This window comes from Semicossyphus pulcher, unplaced genomic scaffold, assembly GCF_022749685.1.
Source record: "Semicossyphus pulcher isolate SPU_LCO1_2020_fin unplaced genomic scaffold, fSemPul1.0.p SCAF_24, whole genome shotgun sequence".
In the NCBI taxonomy this organism is placed as follows: domain Eukaryota; kingdom Metazoa; phylum Chordata; class Actinopteri; order Labriformes; family Labridae; genus Semicossyphus; species Semicossyphus pulcher.
The window spans coordinates 9,066,133-9,084,906 of record NW_027211698.1 but is presented as its reverse complement, the minus strand read 5'-3'; the positions used below and the strand labels follow the sequence as shown (position 1 = coordinate 9,084,906).

General features: G+C 44.0%; 1 protein-coding gene across 1 annotated transcript in view; it reads left to right on the top strand.

Annotated features, from left to right (window-relative positions):
* Positions 1-18,774, top strand: part of dock9b (dedicator of cytokinesis 9b) — a 41,610-nt gene that overhangs the window by 16,977 nt on the left and 5,859 nt on the right. Inside the window, exons 14-44 of the mRNA XM_069675449.1 lie at positions 1,429-1,551; positions 1,645-1,724; positions 1,809-1,996; positions 2,561-2,626; positions 4,208-4,300; positions 4,544-4,655; positions 4,864-4,982; positions 5,705-5,791; positions 6,420-6,509; positions 6,661-6,776; positions 7,102-7,171; positions 7,281-7,406; positions 8,778-8,849; positions 8,942-9,088; positions 9,201-9,284; positions 9,376-9,487; positions 9,569-9,747; positions 9,865-9,972; positions 10,139-10,250; positions 10,500-10,630; positions 12,887-13,001; positions 13,087-13,153; positions 14,227-14,274; positions 14,624-14,760; positions 15,012-15,127; positions 15,200-15,337; positions 15,422-15,604; positions 15,700-15,813; positions 16,065-16,280; positions 16,359-16,416; positions 18,288-18,394. Of these exons, the coding sequence (XP_069531550.1) occupies positions 1,429-1,551; positions 1,645-1,724; positions 1,809-1,996; positions 2,561-2,626; positions 4,208-4,300; positions 4,544-4,655; positions 4,864-4,982; positions 5,705-5,791; positions 6,420-6,509; positions 6,661-6,776; positions 7,102-7,171; positions 7,281-7,406; positions 8,778-8,849; positions 8,942-9,088; positions 9,201-9,284; positions 9,376-9,487; positions 9,569-9,747; positions 9,865-9,972; positions 10,139-10,250; positions 10,500-10,630; positions 12,887-13,001; positions 13,087-13,153; positions 14,227-14,274; positions 14,624-14,760; positions 15,012-15,127; positions 15,200-15,337; positions 15,422-15,604; positions 15,700-15,813; positions 16,065-16,280; positions 16,359-16,416; positions 18,288-18,394 (3,514 nt within the window). The remainder of the gene's footprint in view (positions 1-1,428; positions 1,552-1,644; positions 1,725-1,808; positions 1,997-2,560; positions 2,627-4,207; positions 4,301-4,543; positions 4,656-4,863; positions 4,983-5,704; positions 5,792-6,419; positions 6,510-6,660; positions 6,777-7,101; positions 7,172-7,280; positions 7,407-8,777; positions 8,850-8,941; positions 9,089-9,200; positions 9,285-9,375; positions 9,488-9,568; positions 9,748-9,864; positions 9,973-10,138; positions 10,251-10,499; positions 10,631-12,886; positions 13,002-13,086; positions 13,154-14,226; positions 14,275-14,623; positions 14,761-15,011; positions 15,128-15,199; positions 15,338-15,421; positions 15,605-15,699; positions 15,814-16,064; positions 16,281-16,358; positions 16,417-18,287; positions 18,395-18,774) is intronic.

Below are 18,774 nucleotides of genomic sequence, written 5' to 3'. Positions count from 1 at the left end.
GTTTCAAATCTGGAGGTAAAAGTATGTTGGAGTAATCCCCTGCTAAAACAGTCTCAGTCTGCAGGCTGCTGTGAACGCCAGGTTTCAGACATACTTCTCCAGACGCTCCAATTTGTGATGTCACAAAGTGGGCTCTGCTCGTCAAGCTGGTTAAGAATGTCTTGGATAAAGTGTTTCTTCGTCACTGTTTACTTTTCCAAAGGACAAGAGCAGCAGACCAAGTTAAGTGTTGCCAACAATACTGTAACATGGCCACAGGGTAGGAGGCGTGCCTCAAACACTGAGTTCTGCACCTCAGCAGGCTTCGGAGAGATGGCCAGTCAGAAGAAAGCGGGCGTGTAGGGGCGGGGTTTCTTAAAGGGACAGAGCTGACTGAGTCGTTTCAGTGGTTTTATAAATATAACTCTTAAAGGGGGGGGATATTATGCAGTTTTACATTTTAAGACATATATATAATGTTATAATGTTGGATGTCCGTACTAAGCATGGGTGAAATTTCAAATCTGTAGGTAAAAGTATGTCGTAGTAATCCCAGGCTTCTGAGCTCAGTCTGCAGGCTGCCAGGTTTCACACAATTTTTTTTAAAACGCTGCACTTTGTGACGTCACAGAGAGCTGGCCAGTCAGAGGAAAGCGGGCTTGTAGGGATGGGGTCTCTTAAAGGGACAGAGTCATTTCAGGCAGAGGCTGTACGAGGGCCTGCACAGAGCACCAGTGTGAGAAACATGAGGAGTTTTTTTAACTCTAAATTATGCTAAGCTACTCCACAGGTATCACAGAGTGAAATATGAAGCTTGAAATTAGCATAACACCCCCACCCCTTTAAACTAATTAACTGGTGTTTCTCATTTGTTTAATGAACCAAAGAGTAAATAGACAATGCCGAGGACCAACAACCTCCTGGAGTCACCTGTAGTCAAGAAAGTACTGTGTATTCTGAAACTTAGACTTTTCATCAACCTCTTTGAGTGAGTCGGCTTATTTGTGTGAGTACTCCTCCAAACATAGACCCAGCTCGGTGCTGCGGTCTTTGTATTAAGCTGAAGAAACTCTCTGTTAGTACATCTGACTCTGCAGGAAAACAACCTCATCCTGCTGTGGTATGCAGAGGAACAAACCTATTTGTGTACAGCGAATATAGGTCGTACTTTCTGTATTGTCTGATGCTCTCATTAAATATTGACAAAGTTAGCAACATGCATTCTTGCATTTCCTTAAAACTAGCTTCTACAAATCAAGGGGACCTATTCTCTTTTGCAACGACACCACATACTTATTCAGATTTAGGATCCTGCATGTGAACTGAGTGTAGCTGTCAAAAGAGAGCCTGCTGGGAGGCGCAAATCTTTAAACCACCAGCGTAGAACTGAAATGTGCTCCTTCTCCAGCAGTCGCAATGATTTCTGTCTTTTTTTCTCCGTCTCTGCAGGCCTGTGTTCAAAGACGCGTCAGGAACTTTGGACAAAAGCACTCGCTTCTCTGCTCTCTACAGACAGGACAGCAGCAAGCTGTCAGATGAGGACATGTTCAAACTGCTTACCGACTTCAGAAAGTACGCTTCTTCCCCTCTCGCTCTCTCTTCAGCGCACCACTCAAACTGCTTTTGATTGATTTTTTTTAAATCCCTCATCTTTTTTCCCAACAGGCCGGAGAAAATGGCCAAACTCCCCGTGCTGTTAGGAAACCTAGATGTTACAATCGACAGTGTGGCCCCGGATGTAACCAGTAAACCCTCTTTATAGTTACAAATTCACTTTAAAGCGTCTGTTTACAATCACCAGACTTTAACCTCTCGTTTCCTGCGTGCAGACTGCGTCACTTCCTCCTACATCCCTGTGCGCAACTTTGAAGGCAACGGGCCCGGCAGCGCTCTTCTGGAGGTGGAGGAGTTCGTCCCCTGCATCGCTAAGTGCTCCCAACCGTTCACCATCTATAAAAACCACCTCTACGTGTACCCGAAGCACCTGAAATACGACGGACAGAAATCCTTTGCAAAGGTAAACAAACTATAAATTGCCGTTGACGTAACAATCCCTTTAAGAAGAGGAAATCAGGGATTATACCTTAAAATCTAAGCTTTTCCCTTCGTGGTTACGTGATGTGCTTGAGCAGTATTTTATCTTTTATGTAACATAAAATCATCCCAAACACGCAGAGTGATGCTTTTGTTTGGCGAGCATTCTCTCCCCTTCATCATTCTGTGTTCCTGTTGAGCCTCAAAGACAACTGGCAGCCGCCTCGGGCTCGCTCAGCCAAGCAGCAGAGCTGGATAGAATTATCATTACGCGGAGCAGCAGCTTCTGATTAATACATTAATACTGTTATTTTCACTAGGTCGGCTCTTTATAGGAAACCAGCTTTCTCGTCACCCATCCGCCCTCTTTTGTTGTGAACGAGAGCAGCCAATTCTTAGCCTGGAATATCCTCCCTCTCTTTATTGGAAAGAATGGGGATCTGTAATGGACACAGAGAGGCACAGAAGATAAATTGGCAGGAATTGGTTTGTTCTTGTTCTTGTTTTTATTATCAGCCTGTTTGTAACTTTTGTCTTCCCTCTTCAGGCGAGGAATATTGCAGTTTGCATTGAATTCAAGGACTCCGATGAGGATGACGCCCTGCCACTAAAGGTATGTTTACAAATCAGGAATGCTAAAGAGGTTAGCTCTTTGCGTATTGCCTTCAGAGAATCTACTTTTACACTAGTAACATGTTTGTATCGTAACAACTGGAGAACACAGGGGAAAAGGACTCAAATGCACGACTCAAAATCTCAAAAGCTCGGCCTTTTAATCAGGCAAGGTTTGGTACAGTCAGTCAGACCAGGCAAACAAAACGGGCGAGGATCAGGTAGACATGAGGGAATAATGCCGGAACGATTGACACGGAGGTACGAAGTCGAACTGGCAACTAGGAAGGGGAAACACACAAGGAGGGCAGGGCTAACGAGACACAGCAGGAAACAATCGGGGAAGGGTCAGGTGATCGCAGAGGCAGGAAACACAAGGACAGGATCTGAAACCAGAGGAGAGGTGAGTAATCGCAAAATAGAACAGGAAACAAACAAACAGAATTAGTGCTCAGGACGAGACTCGACATGTATCAAACATGTGTGACACAAGTCATCCCATCAGCTGTTATTCTTTGAATCAATTGGGCACCCAATTACAACGCACCAGCATGAGAAGAAGGTGCGTTTGGCAGTGCGCACAGCACATTCACTGAATGATATGAAGTCATTAGTTACTAGTCAAAAGTTCTGACTTCTCTCTTCACTCTTCTGACTGTTGACTGATAAATGTGCTCTCTGCAGGTCAAGGCACACTTGAGCATTTTGCTTTCAAATGTAATCAGATTTATGGCCTGTGTCCACTAACGTCTTTTTTGCGCCTGTTTTCTATACAAAACCAATGCAGCTGAGACCAATGACTGTATATATAGATGAACGACGTGTCTCCATCTGCTCTCATTGTACGAAATTAAAGCCAAAATACCCCCCGTGATGGGCGCTGCCATCTTGCTCTGGTGACGTCGTTTGGAGCCGGAGCTGTGCAGTAGAGAAAACACACACTTCCTGCACGCCGGCGTGTTTAACAGCAGAACAGCTTCTTCTGTTGGTTTGAAGCAGACGTTCACAGATATGGAAACTTCACTGACTGTAGTGATTGTTTTAGTTACGTCTCCTCTCGTCGTTCCTCCTCTACTCTGCTAATCCAGAACAGATCAGCTGTAGGAGCTGTATTTGTCAACAGAGCTGTCAATCATCATTTTTACAGCATCGAATAACTAATTAAAACTAAACTGAAACAATGAACACTTGGACGTAAATCAGCATGATAAGAACTAACTATAATGAGAAACCATGTTTGAGAAAAATGTGTATTTTGATTTTATAGTTTGACTCATGTCCCATCTGTTAACATGGAGGAGGCGGGCTTTATGAGCTATACTGCAGCCAGTCAGCAGGGGGCGATAGAGAGGGTTTGGCTTCACTTTTAGGGAGCTGTCATGTCGTCCATCTTTTTATACAGTCTATGGTCTGGACTAGGATCTTGTCTTTGGACTCCTTGGTCTTTGCACTTGATGGTCCTGACATCATTCTTGACCTAAATCAACAACTTTTACACACATAGATGAAACCAGGTTGTGCTGACTGTGTATAAAAGCATGCACTTATGTTTGATTATACCCTTCTTTTGAATTCACTGCAGTGCATCTACGGTCGACCAGGAGGCCCTCTGTTCTCTAAACAGGCATACGCAGCCGTCCTGCACCACCAGCAGAACCCTGAGTTCTATGACGAGGTACTTTCATGCTTATGTAACTCATAATCAGGAGTATGTAAGGGCAATGACATATGCTCAATGTCAAAAAGTTATGTATTTTTGATCGCTACCTCTCACCTCCTCTCATGTTGTTTGAGAGCATTTCAAATCTTCATCGAATCCTCAGCGGGAACACTCCACAGGCGTTTTCCTCCTGAACAAAGCTCCCTCTGTACCACCGAACCAAACCCCGGTATCCTGTGTTTTTTCTCTCTCCTTCAGATAAAGATAGAGCTGCCAACTCAGCTGCATGAAAAGCATCACCTTCTGTTCACCTTCTATCACGTTAGCTGTGACAGCAACAGCAAGAAGAAAGACCTGGTGGAGACTCCGGGTAGGCTGGCGCTCTCAGTCTTCCCTGATCGGAGGGAAACAACCGGCAGATATTTTAAGCATTAGAAACAAACAAAGTGGGGAAAAAGCAGTTTGATACATGCATACTTTACACAGTGTGATCTTAGCTCTTAAGATGCTGCCCTGTAGCCCCAGTATTACCACTATCACTAACATGTGACTGCACCTCTCCTGCTCTGTATCCACAGTGGGTTCAGCCTGGCTGCCTCTGCTCAGGGATGGCAGAGTTATCATGAATGAACAGCAGCTTCCTGTCGCCGCAAATCAGCCTGCAGGGTACCTCAGCTCCCAGGACGGTGTCACCAAGGTGAGCACTGAGGATTATTATTAGCATTCAAGAGTCATGAGAGGGTTGTGGACCCTTTCTAGGAGTATATGAGAAGTGTTTCCCTCCAATTTTAGAGAAGGGATTTCTCCCGATCAGATGCAATTTGTGGATCTTATTATTTTTTATTGGATTAGAACCTTGTTGCGGCTTTTACATCAAATGCCAGTGAAATCTGATCAGCATTAAAAATCCAATCCACTAAAACAATCGATTGCGTCTCACATTTAAGACCCCCCCAGTGTTTGGTTAGCGGTGCAAGGCTAATGGGTTTAGTGTAAATTTAATTATAGCTGAAGTATGTTTTCAAAAGTTGCGCTTTGGGACCTAATGGCTGATTTAAAATGTAAATGCAAACATTGAGCCGATCAAGTCAGCGGCTCTATTTTTGTAGTACGCTGCAGCCATGTCGCTAGACAGCTTTCCCTCTTATATTCAGAAGAAAGTGCCTCTGATTTGTTAAATATTTAATGTTTTCTATGTGTTTGCATTTCAGAATCAGAATCACAAATACTTTATTAATCCCTGGGGGGAATTTGGGCGCTACAGTTGCTCTGATAGAAAAAGCATCGAGAAATATATGGCATAAAATAGAAGTAGGAACGATGTCAAATATGTTTACGATGCATACGATGCACAAAAGAGTTATTTACAAATGTATGCAGTTGAATGTTGCAGTAATCGTTACCTGCTTTCCGTTGCAGCACTCTGGCTCCGAAATCAAATGGGTGGACGGAGGAAAAACCCTGTTCAAAGTCTCAACTCACCTTGTTTCTACAATTTACACTCAGGTATGTATCCACTTAGACTAATCCTACAGTCTTACTAAGTGACCCTTCGCTAAGTCCCGCCCCCCTTGGTTACTGTCGCTATGCCTGTCGAGCTTGCACCAGCGTTCCGAAGTCTAACAGTGAGAGATGTTCCAAGGGAAATAATAGCAAACTTATGGAAAAATAGTTCCCGAATATCAGAGAGAAGCAGACAGAAAGGACGACAGTACCCAATGCGAGCGTCAGGCACCCCACATCTTGACAATTCATGTTAAGGACAATCATATAAAGACATTATAATGCTCTTGCACTGCAGGGTAAGCCATTTTATTTTAAGCTAATGTTTAAGTATGACTCCCTATAACTTTCATTACCTGATATGTTTTAGCCCATTGCTAGCCAAACTAAATTATCCCACTTTTTCATTTTGTTTAAAGCGCATATCGTGGGCTCGATCCATACACTGGATCTCCTAAAGGCAAGCTTGACAGGCCTCCCGCGCCTAGTTATGGTTGCTAACCTAGGATTGGACAGTAGCCGTTCAAGGGAGGGGCTTAGCAAAGGGTCAATTGTTCTTGGATAAAAAGCATCATCTAAGCGTCCCTAAAAATGCAAATGAAAATGAAATATGTGTTAAAATTTCCTTTAGGATCAGCACTTGCACAACTTCTTCCACCACTGTCAGAGCATGGAGGTGTCAGAACAAGCTCTGGAGGGGGAGCTGGTGAAATACCTGAAGGTATTGTGAGCTTCATTTATGCCCCGAGGGAACTATACCACGCCCTGTTCTTCATGCCCCATCAAATACGACCCTGTAATCTAGCATTCAAAGGACAAGCCAGAGTTTACATTCCTTCAATATTTGTTTCCTTCTCTTCCTTCCTTCCTAGAGTCTCCATGCGATGGAGGGTCACGTAATGGTCAACTTTCTGCCCGCCATCCTCAACCAGCTCTTCTGCGTGCTGACCAGAGCGACACACGAGGATGTGGCTGTGAACGTGACCAGGCAAGCCAAAAACACACACACAGGAAGTGACTGAAGAGAGCGATGCCTTCCAGCAACATTGTGGTTTCTTCGAACAAACTTCAATCCACAGCGTATTATAATAAAAACACTTTCATCTGGTTGTCACTCCAAAGCACATTCCTCTGTTTCTGCGTAATAGCCTGGATCCCTCTCCTCATTAGACACTCACCTATGGTTTTCACACTCCGTGTATATGTTTTATATCTCAGTTGGGTGTGTAAGAAGTCTTTGAAGTTCTGTAGGAGCCTAACTCCCTCCTTTCTTATTCCTTTATACTTTCATGTCTATATCTGTTTCTCTTCAGGGTGATGGTTCATGTTGTAGCACAGTGCCATGAAGAGGGGCTCGAACATTACTTGAGATCTTATGTCAAGGTGCGGTCTTTTCTCTCTATATTTTGCAGACAATAAGCAGACTATATTTTTATATACTTGTGGATTTCTTTAAGAATTAAATTCATTGTTCTCTCTCTCTCTTTCTCAGTTTGTTTTTAAACCAGAGCCGTATTCCTCCACCAACGTAAAAACAGTTCATGAAGAGCTGGCGAAGGCCATGACGGCCATTCTCAAACCATCCACAGACTTCCTCACTAGCAACAAGCTGCTAAAGGTAACCTTCATTAGTAACTATTCCATACATTTTATATTAGGCAGATTATTTTACTACCCCAGAAAATAACAGACCTCGACAATACATGATATATTGTCTCAATGAGATTAGCTGTCCAAATAAAGGTTAAATTAAATACACATGTTATACTTATATTGAAACTGATGTAACAAAATAATTTATACATTTAAAGCTAACATAATAACACATGTGGATATCATTATAGTCAAAAAACTTAGTTGGCATTAAGCTACCTAGCATAACTAGCTTAGTTGTCTTTTAGCAAAGCTAGTTTAGCTGTTTGTTCCTCACTCATGGTTTAACTTAGTTACTGTGTCTCTTAGTCGTGTAGAATAAAAGCATTTATCAGCAAGCTGGCCACTTCATTTATATATTTTGTAAATATCAAATTTTAGATATCAGCCAAGGAAATATCAATAGCGACGGCTATTTCCACAGCTAGCTTTTACTTAATGCTTTTTAGCTTTCTAGTGGATTGAATTTCATTTGGGTTTTGCCTTAGTTAATTAATACACATTTTGCATGATGTTTGTGATTAATATACATTTATATGGCTTCATATTTTATATGATAAAAAGTCAAATTCTATGGTGACTTGATTGGCACTTGAGCTACCTAGCTTAACTCTCTGTGAACTAGTTTAGTCGTCTTTTAGCAAGACTCGTTTAGCTGTTTTTTTCTCACTCATGGTTTAACTTTGTTACTGTATCTCTTGGTCACGTGGAGTAAAAAATAAATCAGCAAGCTGGCACCTTATATATATATTTAGTAAATATCTATTTTCAGATAGCAGCAAGGGAAATATCTCAGATTAGCTTGCGCTAAGGCTAGCTGGGGCAATTTCCCCAGCTAGCTTTTACTTAATAACACTTTTTTTGCTTTAGCTTTTTTGTGGATTAAATTGATTTGGGTTCTGCCTTAGTTTTGTAATAATTGGATGTTATGTTATGTGATTAATATATGTGGCTTTATATTTTACATGATAAAAAGTCCAATTCTATGGTGACTTAGTTAGCACTTGAGCTACCTAGCATAACTTTTTTTGAACTAGCTTAGTCGTCTTTTAGCAAGACTCGTTTAGCTGTTTTTCTCGCTCATGGTTTAACTAGGTTACTGTATCTTTTAGTCATGTAGAATAAAAAAGAAATCAGCAAGCTGGCACTTCATTTATATATTTAGTAAATATCTGTTTTCAGATAGCAGCAAGGGAAATATCAATATCTAAATTAGCTTGCGCTAAGGCTAGCTGTGGCTATTTTCCCAAGCTAGCTTTTACTTGCTTTAGTTAGAAAAAGATCTTTCCACAGTAATGATAGTTTTGCTTTTATTGACTGTGTGTTTGTGTTGCAGCACTCGTGGTACTTCTTTGAGGCGCTGGTGAAATCCATGGCTCATTACCTCATGGAAAGCGGGAAGGTCAAGGTCGGTCTTGTTTTAGTCGTCTCTTCTCTTCTTAAGCCTCTTCACTTCAGGCCTAAATCATCTCTATTCTCTTCTTTTTTTCTTTTATCAAGCTCTCCAGGAACACGCGCTTTTCTGCATCCTTCTACCACGCAGTGGAGACTCTGGTGAATATGCTGATGCCACACATCACCCAGAAGTACAAGGACAACCTGGATGCGGCTCGCAATGCCAACCACAGCCTGGCAGTGTTTATCAAGGTTGGCACTCCTGATGCCTGCAGTGCAGTGCTGTCCTTTAATATGTAGATTAAAAAAGCTTTTTTTTAAGATAATTTAATGATTTAAAACAATGACTCACCTTTTCACTCAGCGCTGCTTCACCTTCATGGACAGAGGCTTCGTATTCAAGCAGATCAACAACTACATGAACTGCTTTGTCCCCGGTGACCCCAAGGTTAGAAGACTCCCCTGCTCCCACCTTTAATGGTTTAATCCAAGTAATTAAACATGAACTTAAAGCTAACCTGTTCTTGTTTTCCTTCCAGACTTTGTATGAGTTTAAGTTTGAGTTCCTGCGGGTGGTTTGCAACCACGAGCACTTCGTCCCTCTTAATCTGCCCATGCCCTTCGGAAAAGGCCGAATTCAAAGGTTCCAAGGTAGACGACAAACCTTTTAACGAGTTCAGTTTAAATTCCTCTTTGTCCTTTATATTCCTTTTTGATTGACGCCTCCTACAGATCTTCAGCTGGACTACTCCCTGACGGACGACTTCTGTCGAAACCACTTCCTGGTTGGGCTGCTGCTGAGGGAGGTGGGCGGGGCGCTCCAGGAGTTCAGAGAGATCCGGCAGATCGCCGTGCAGGTGCTCAAGGGGCTGATGATCAAACACACGTTTGACGAGCGCTATGTGGCGAAAGTGAGCTCTACTTTTTTTTAATTTGGAAAAGATTATGAAGGAGCTGTGTCTCCTAAAAGTGGACTGACGTAGTGTGATTATTTTTATGACTCATGAGCGCCTACTGTGTAATTCCAGAGCCAGCAGGCCAGACTCGCCACCCTCTACCTCCCTCTGTTCGGCCTGCTCCAGGAAAATGTCTACAGACTCGACATCAAGGAGTCAGCCCCCCTCAGCAACCACAATGTAAGCCTGACACCTAGTGGTGGGACACTGAATAGCAGCTCTTATTCCCAGAAATACCTGCCATCACTTCGAATGATTGACTGCAGGGTTAATGTCAGCTTAATGTCTCCCTCTTCAGAGTGTTTCAAGACGAAGTTAGTTTCTTTTTTACTGCTTTCTATCCCAGAATACCAGGGACGACTCTCTGGTGCCCAACTCCATGGTGACTCCTCAGAAACCTGGCAGCTGCATCGAAAATGCGCTCCACAAAGATGTGTTCGGGGTCATCTCTGGGACAGGTAAATCCTCCCGCTGCTATCTCAACACTGTAAAGTGCAGCTGGGGTTCTCTTCCCATCCTCATAATGAGGAAAGTGTTCTCTCAAGACCTGCGTTATTACTTTTATCATCATTACCACCTCTAAGTGGCTCGTAAACCAAACATCTATTTAGTTTTCATTGCCTCCTTTTCAGTGTTGCTATTTTTGCATGCACACAGTAGATTTATCCGGCCGTCTGAGCATGTCCTTCTGTGCTGTGTGTCCGCAGCCTCCCCTCACAGCTCCACTCCAAACGTCAGCTCGGTTCACCATGCAGACTCCAGAGGCTCTCTGGTGTCCACCGACTCTGGAAACAGCCTGCTGGACAAGAGCAGCGACAAGACCAACTCGCTGGAGAAGGTAGATGAACAGAAAGATGAAGCACAACACGCTTAATTAAGAGCGTCAGTCATTTATAAAGGTTTAAATTACTTCTGTTTAGAATCTTAAAACGATGGATTTTTATCTGCTTTATTAATGTTGACAGTACTTTTTACACAGCACCACAGCCCCTAGATCCCAAATAAGTGTAATTTGCTTTCTGATTTTGGAATTTTGTTTATTTAAAGGGCCAGTTCACCGATTTTCAACCTCAGTCCTATCATGCTATTATGGGGAGCTAATGCCATTATAGTAGAAAAAAATGCCTTTGGAGGACGCTATCCGCTTCTCCAATGACTACGTAAAGCTCGCTAAACTACACTTTCTCAGTCTAGGACGCCCGCCTTCGATGTCATGTCTCGTTCAACATCGTCAGGTTTGAAATGTAGACTGCAGACCTGAAGATGTTTCAGACGATCCACCGGTATATTCTCGTCGTGTTTCGGATTCTGTCCTGCTCTGAGCCATTTCCTGCAGCGAAACGGTAGTATTACACGCCAGCGTCTCTCGCTGGGCCGTTCCTTTCAGAGGGAGGGGCGCAATGCATGCTGGGTGTTGTAGGAATGTAGAACGGGCGAAACCACGAGCTGTTTGTTCAACTTTCTCCACAGCTATGGCGCCAATTTCAAATATTATTGCTTCTATGGATTACAGAGAACATGACTTTGTGTTTATTTTAGCTCTCAGAGCCTCCTGTTTATTCCTAATGTAACACCTACACAAAGTACAACCCTTAAACTTTAACAATAGTACACATGATTTCAGTCGGATAATCAGGAACTGCAGCTAGGTCGGATACTTTCACTTCAGGAAAAATAGATCAAAATAAGTATTTGTCCAAGTAGAATTCAAATTAATTAATTGATTTCATTTAATCTGCGATACGTTTTTTTAATCTGCGTTTTAGCAGATCCTTGGCAGGAATAAGAACCAAGCATAAAAACGTAATCCAGTGTCCTTAGATGCCATGTCGTCATCGTTCTTTTATTGGCTGATCAGCTGAAATTAGAAGAGTTAATTATACCTGAGGCAAATATTGCCCGGCTTCCTTCTGTCTTTACATGCATCGCGTTTGGTTCCAAAAGTTTCCATGTACACTCGACCTCGGCTGAGGATCTATACTACCCGCGGAGAACACCATCAGGGCATTATTACTGAAAGGGCGGCGCTATACAGACGATTTTAAGCCGACACTCTGTTGCCATGGTGATCTTGCCAGGTTAAAAGAGAGCCAACTTCATGACACTGAAAACCAAGGCTCAACAGACCCTGATGGTTGACCTTCTGGGTCAGGAATTACAAAGCAGGATTAGTGTGTTTCCCAGCTATCTTTGGGCTTAAAGCAGGTTTTCACGTCTCACAAAGATGACTCGCTTTGAATCGGGGAAGATCACCATGTTTCCTCTGAGCTTTGGCTGCACGCGGCGCCTCACCAATTACCCAGGAATGCTAATGTTAGGCTCAGTGATGCTAGGTAGCTTTAAGAGAGACAGACTAAGTTGCCAACAGTATCAACATTAATCTTCATTCATCATTATCTGCACTCTTGGACATCCACGCTCCACTCCTCCAGAGCTCCCACACCCCGTCCCCCTGCTCTATAACCTCCCAACCCCACCCAAAGGAGCGCTTCACCAGGCGGCACTCGGTCAACGTGCCCCCTCTCCCCCTGGAACCCGACGACCGAGCCCCGCCTCTGAACCGCGCCACCAAGCGCGTCACCATGGACTTCTCCCTGCTGTCTGCGCCTCTGCCTGACCTGCTGCAGGACAGCGAGAGTGATAGTGACAAACAAGCTGCGGGCCAGAGCGCGGATGAGAACATACCGATACAAGTATTCAGTTTGACCTGTGTGACTTCTTTAGGAGAGGCTTTTGGTTGTAATTGTACACAGCAGCTTGTGGTTTGCAGCTATCTGTGCAATACGTCCAAAAAGTTCCTCCCTTCATTCTTCTCCTCTGAGTGTCCCACATCAGGGAGTGTGTGTGCGTCTCTGCAGGCAGCAGTCGAGCTGACCTCACAGCCCTCTTTCACTTATTTCCTCAGATGCTGTAATGCAACTCTAAATGTGTTTCTTCAAACCTGCACTGATGTTGCTATCTCAAAGCACAGAGCTGAAAATACTTGACATTTCTCATCTCTGAAGTTTAACTCGTTTGAGTCCCTTTGAAGTTCCGGTTTTGGCCGCCTGCTCCCGATGACTAAAACCTTCCTCTCGTTTGTCCGTCTCATCAGAACCAGTGTGCGTCAGCTCTGGGCAGCTCCGTGCTGCGCTGCGACAAGCTGGACCGAGACGAGATCAAAAACCTGCTCATGTGCTTCCTGCACATCCTCAAGAGCATGTCAGAGGGTAGGAGCGGCCTGTCAGTGTGTTTATGAACAGCTGGTGCAAAGTCGCCTTTTCTGACTCTTTTCTTCTCATTTCATCACATTAGAGGCCCTTTTTGCATACTGGAACAAAGCAGCCCCGTCAGACCTGATGGACTTCTTTACCTTAATAGAGTGAGTACAGAAGGAGACAACCTTTATTATACTTGACATGGGTTTATAGCTATTTGCTTTCTGCAGTTGATATGGCGCTAAAGCCAGAAGTTAATTAGCTTAGGACTGGAAGCAGGGGGAAAATAGCTAGTCTGGCCCCTCCCAGAGTTAAACCAACCAGAAATGAACACTTTGAACACAAATGACAAGTTGTGGTTGGTATTTTTGTGAGGGCCTTTTATGCCTTTATTCGAGAGGACAGTGGATAGTGTTGGAAACAGCGGAAGAGAGAGTGACGTCGACAGCGTGGGTGTCGAGCCCGGGGCCGCCAATTTAAACCGCTGAGCTGTTCCTTGACAACAACAGCAGCAGCCGGGCCGATTATCGACGCCGATATTCGGCATTTTGACGCATATCGGCCTTTTTTTATTTTTTATTTTTTTATTTTTTTATTTATTTGTTTATTGTTTTAATCCGACGGCCGATAAGATATCAATCAATTTAAAACTGGGTTATTTTGGCTCCGATGCATATGCTTAAAGGCATTTAAACAAAGTTAAGTGTTGGAGTTTGTATTATTCAACATTTTGAAGCCAATATTTTCACTTTTACTGCAAATGAATATCGGCTTCAAATATCGGTTATCGGCCTCCTTGACTACTAATAATCGGTATCGGACCTGAAAAAACCATATCGGTCTATCTCTAGTGGGAATGGTTAGCTGAGTGGAGATTGAGCAGCCTCTGCCATCAGTGTATGAATGTGACGTGTAAAAGCACTCGAAAAAGGCTTTAGAAGTGCGGCCCATTTATCATTATTCCTCTTTGTTTAAGCCACGCTCAGACGGAAATGGAAAAGTTGAAACTTTGGACAGGCTAGCTGATCGACTCCTGGCTCTCGCTCCACTGTTAATGCACAGAGTGGTATCGATCTTATCAAGTAAAAGCTATTAACAAGAAAGCAAACTAAAAATAACCCTGATATCAAATATTTAAATAAATTATGAGTTAAAAAAAAAGGCAATATAACGGTGCATTATATCTGATTAGCTTCATGTTGTCTGAGTGTTAATTCAACTTGTGTCTGTCCTGCAGAGTCTGCCTCCATCAGTTCAAATACATGGGGAAGAGATTCATCGTCAGGTGCAGTATTTAAAGAAATACTTATGTCGCATAACTCTGTGAATTCGTCATTAACTCTGCGATAATATGACTCACATCCGTGCAAACACTTACACACACTTGCTCTTAACCTCTCGCCTCTGATCTGTTCTCTCACGCTGCAAAGTTGTTTTGTGGTTAATCACGCGGCCCCCGGCCCCTCCTGCATGGGTAAGAGGCTGTCTTTACTTTGCTGAATTAAACGCATGAAGCTTCTGTTGTTGTTTCCTTCTTAACTCCACTGAGACGTTCTCTCCCTCTCATCCTTTTATGCGTCTTTATCTACGTATTGATTGTGCTATCTCGTCTCGTTTCTTTCTTCTCCCGACAGGAGCCAGGAGGGGGCGGGGCCTGTTGCTCCCGACAGGAAGTCTCTGACTCTGCCTGTGTCCCGTAACAGGGCGGGGATCCTGCACGCCCGGCTGCAGCAGCTGGGGACTTTAGAGAACGCTCACACCTTCAACAACAGTAAGAGTTTCTCTCCCTTGTATTCAAAGCAATTACAAGCAGCAGTTTATATAATTTAAAGCAACTTGCCCACTTCCTGTTTAAATCTGCACATTTTGAGAACACACTAACGTCCCAACTAGGAGTCTGCTCTTTTACTGACCTCTAGTGGCAGCAAGTAAATATTGCAACAACAACCTAATCAAGCTAAAGGTGTCCTGTGTCCTCATGTTATCGCTCCATTAAACAGTGACCTTGTGCTTTCTCCGCAGTGTACTCCCACACGGACGCAGACGTGAGCAGCCAGTGCCTGCTGGAGGCCAACGTCTCCACAGAGGTCTGTCTGACTGTGCTGGACACACTCAGCATCTTCATCATGGGCTTCAAGGTATGAAACTGCCACAATGATTTGCTGCATCCTGTTTGCGTTTTGGTTGCTTACGTTCCTCTCTGTCCTCAGACGCAGCTGACGTCAGATCTCGGTCACAACCCCCTGATGAAGAAGGTTTTCCAGGTGCATCTGTGCTTCCTGCAGATCCCTCAGTCTGAAGCCGCCCTCAAGCAAGTCTTCACCTCACTCAGGACCTTCATATACAAGGTGAAAGAGGGAGATCATACCTTTAAATCGCCTCTATATAATCTTTTTTCCATTTGTCGTAATTCTTTCCTTTTTGTCCTCCAGTTCCCCTGCACCTTCTTCGACGGCCGCGCCGACATGTGTGCCTCCCTCTGCTACGAAATCCTCAAGTGCTGCAACTCCAAGCTGAGCTCGATCCGCAGCGACGCCGCCCATCTTCTCTACTTCCTCATGAAAAGCAACTTTGACTACACCGGGCGCAAGTCTTTCGTACGAACACACCTGCAGGTCGGCGTCTGTGTGTGCTCCTACTGTTTTCACAGAGCCCCTCTGATGCTTTGAGTGTGCTAACCGTGTCCTTGCATTGATTTTGCGTGACTCAGGTGGTGATCGCTGTCAGCCAGCTGATTGCGGACGTCATCGGCATTGGGGGGACGCGATTCCAGCAGTCTCTCTCCATCATTAACAACTGTGCCAACAGTGACAAAGCCATCAAGGTGAGGGAGGAGATGTGCCACTCATATTTCTGGGGTTTTTTTGCTATTAAAAGCCCAGTCATGTCGACGGTTAAACTCAGCGGTTAGATTGTGCGTCCCATGTACAGAGGCGGTTTGCCGCACGTCACTCCCACTCTCTCTTCCCGTGTTTCCATCACTATCCACTGTCAGTAAAGGCCAAAAAAAGCTGTTCTCAGGGAGGATACATGCAGAATAGGTATAAATTAATTGTTGCCCTTGCATTATTGTAGCACACAGCGTTCCCATCAGATGTGAAGGACCTGACGAAGCGCATCAGGACCGTACTGATGGCCACGGAGCAGATGAAAGAGCACGAGAACGACCCCGAGATGCTGGTGGACCTCCAGTACAGCTTGGCCAAGTCCTACACGAGCACGCCCGAGCTGCGCAAGACCTGGCTGGACAGCATGGCTCGCATCCACAACAAGAACGGAGATCTCTCCGAGGTATGTGGAAAAGGATTCAATCGCACAGACTTCAATGCATTTTTTTTGCTAACTTTGTGTTTTCTTCCTTACTTGCAGGCTGCCATGTGCTACGTGCATGTTGCAGCCCTGGTAGCAGAGTACCTGTGGAGGAAAGGTGAGTAGAGGACATTTTACCGGCTGACTTTGAACTCCATTACAACTTCTTTTATTACCCCAATTTATATAGGCCATAAAATGAGAAGATGTCGAAGGTTAAACCAACACAATGACAATTATCAAAGAATAATTGCTCAACACACACAATAAAATGGATTTATTATACACTGAAGAAGATAATAAAATGCTTTAAATCCTAAAGGCATTGAAACGACGACTGCTTTGTTCTGCAAGACGGAAAACAAAGTGAGCACACACGTTCATCTTCCACCTGAGCTCTTGTCCAAGGGTTAAAAACACTCCAACGCTGCATTCCCGAGATAACGTCCCCTCCTCTTGTTTCTCCACACATCAAAGTGGAAGTTCAGACTTTGGAGGGGATCCGTTGTATAATGTGATGTTATGGAAGTTCACTGCCAGGTCAGAGTGTTGAAGAGAGGCCTGAACTCCCCTCAGAGCACATGAGGCTTCATACTGCTCCTGCTATTAATGTGAATGTATACGTTGTAGGTGGACGTTGAGGGGATGTGCTCTAGGGATTAATATGGAACAAAGTCGGTCTTAAAATGGTCTTTTCTCTTCATTCATTCCACTTTTTTCAGAGTTAAAGCCCTGCTACTGCAGTTGAAAGTTAGCCAAGGCGGCTAAACTTGCACTGCCCTCCTAAATATAAATGAAACATCTAGGTCGTAAAGTTGCTGATGATCTGTAGCTGCATTCGGATTCTTCGTGTTTATTGCATTTAAAACCAGAATGCCACATCATCGCCATTTACTACTTCTCAACACGATGCGACAGAAGCTATAAACGGTCATTTTTATGATTGATTTATGATGAATTATCCATTAAATTCAATGTAATTCAACGGGCATGCGTTACGCAGGGATGCACGGTGATGCAGTGGCTCTGTCGCCTCACCGCTAGAAGGTTCCTGCTTTGAGTCTTTGAATCTTGAATCTCTCCCCGTGCGTGACTGGGTTCCCTGCAGGTGCTCCGGCTTCCTCTCACAGTCCATAGACATGCTCGTTAGCTTCATTGGTGACTCTAAATTGCCCGTAGGCGTGACTGTGAGCGTGAAAGGTTGACTGCCTCGCCGATCAATCCGGGGTGTACCCCGCCTCTCGCCCAGTGACTGGGATAGGCTCCAACCTCCCCGCGACCCTGTACAGGATAAGAGGTATCGATAATGGGTGGATAGTGTTATCCACTTTCCAAGAGTTGTTGGTGCTCCACATAAATGCCACTTGCGGCAGATGCCACTTTTCACCCACAGGTACAGTGTAAAAGAAGTAGTTTATGGCATGCCAATAAGATAAACTTTTCTGGTATCTAACAGTTGCTACTACGCATTAGCTCTATATGGCTAGCATATCAAGCTAGTTAGCGCGCTTGGCTTTGTGAACCTGTCATTGTTATTTAAGTATTATGGCGAATTAATATTAGGAATATAAGAAATTGTCTGTTTAAATGAAGCAGTAGTCACGTGCTCTGTATGCCTATTTATTTATAGATTATACATAGTTGTATTTAGTTTGAATGAGGGGGTATTTACAGTGATCTGTGAAGGAAAATCACTCTTTTTGTCAATGGAGTCTGGTGGTTTCAGCCCATTTGCTTTGCTCTGAGATGCTTTCTTTTTTTGTTGTTGTTATTGTGCGACGTACGTGCTGTACAGGAGGGACACAGCTTGAGATGATAAACAGTTGCCAAAGCCACAACAGCAGAAGAGATAACAGCAACAAAGAAAAACAAAACACACACACACAAAAACAATAAAAGAATGAAATATTTTTATCTCCTTGTTTTTTCTTGTTACCTTTGATGGATAATAGAAAGTAAATCCTTTCTGCTGTTTTATCTCTGTCTCAGGTATGTTCAGACAGGGCTGCTCTTCTTTCCGCGTCACCACTCCGAACATCGACGAGGAGGCGGCCATGATGGAGGACGTGGGGATGCAGGACGTTCACTTCAACGAGGTCACACACTGCACACCGTGCTGCCAGTCACACTACCTTGACTAAGCATTTAGGATGTTTTTGCAGCTCCTCATTGTCAACACGTGTCACATAACGAGCTTTTATCTCTGTTGGGTATCAATTGCTCTGTAAGGCAGAAACACTGTAGACTTTGACACAGGGCTTGGTACATGTGTTGTTAATGGGGAATATCACTGATCTGGCAGGTGGGACAGTCTTGGGAAACTCAGTGGCTTGTTGACACAGAGGCCTGAGACCAGGTCGTCTGCTGCGCTGATAACCCTGTGAAATTGAAAGTGATGGCTTGAGACCGTGCAAGCTTTTATGAGCTGGTCAACAGACGTGGACGCAACGAAAAAAGCCCTTTTATCTTCCATCTG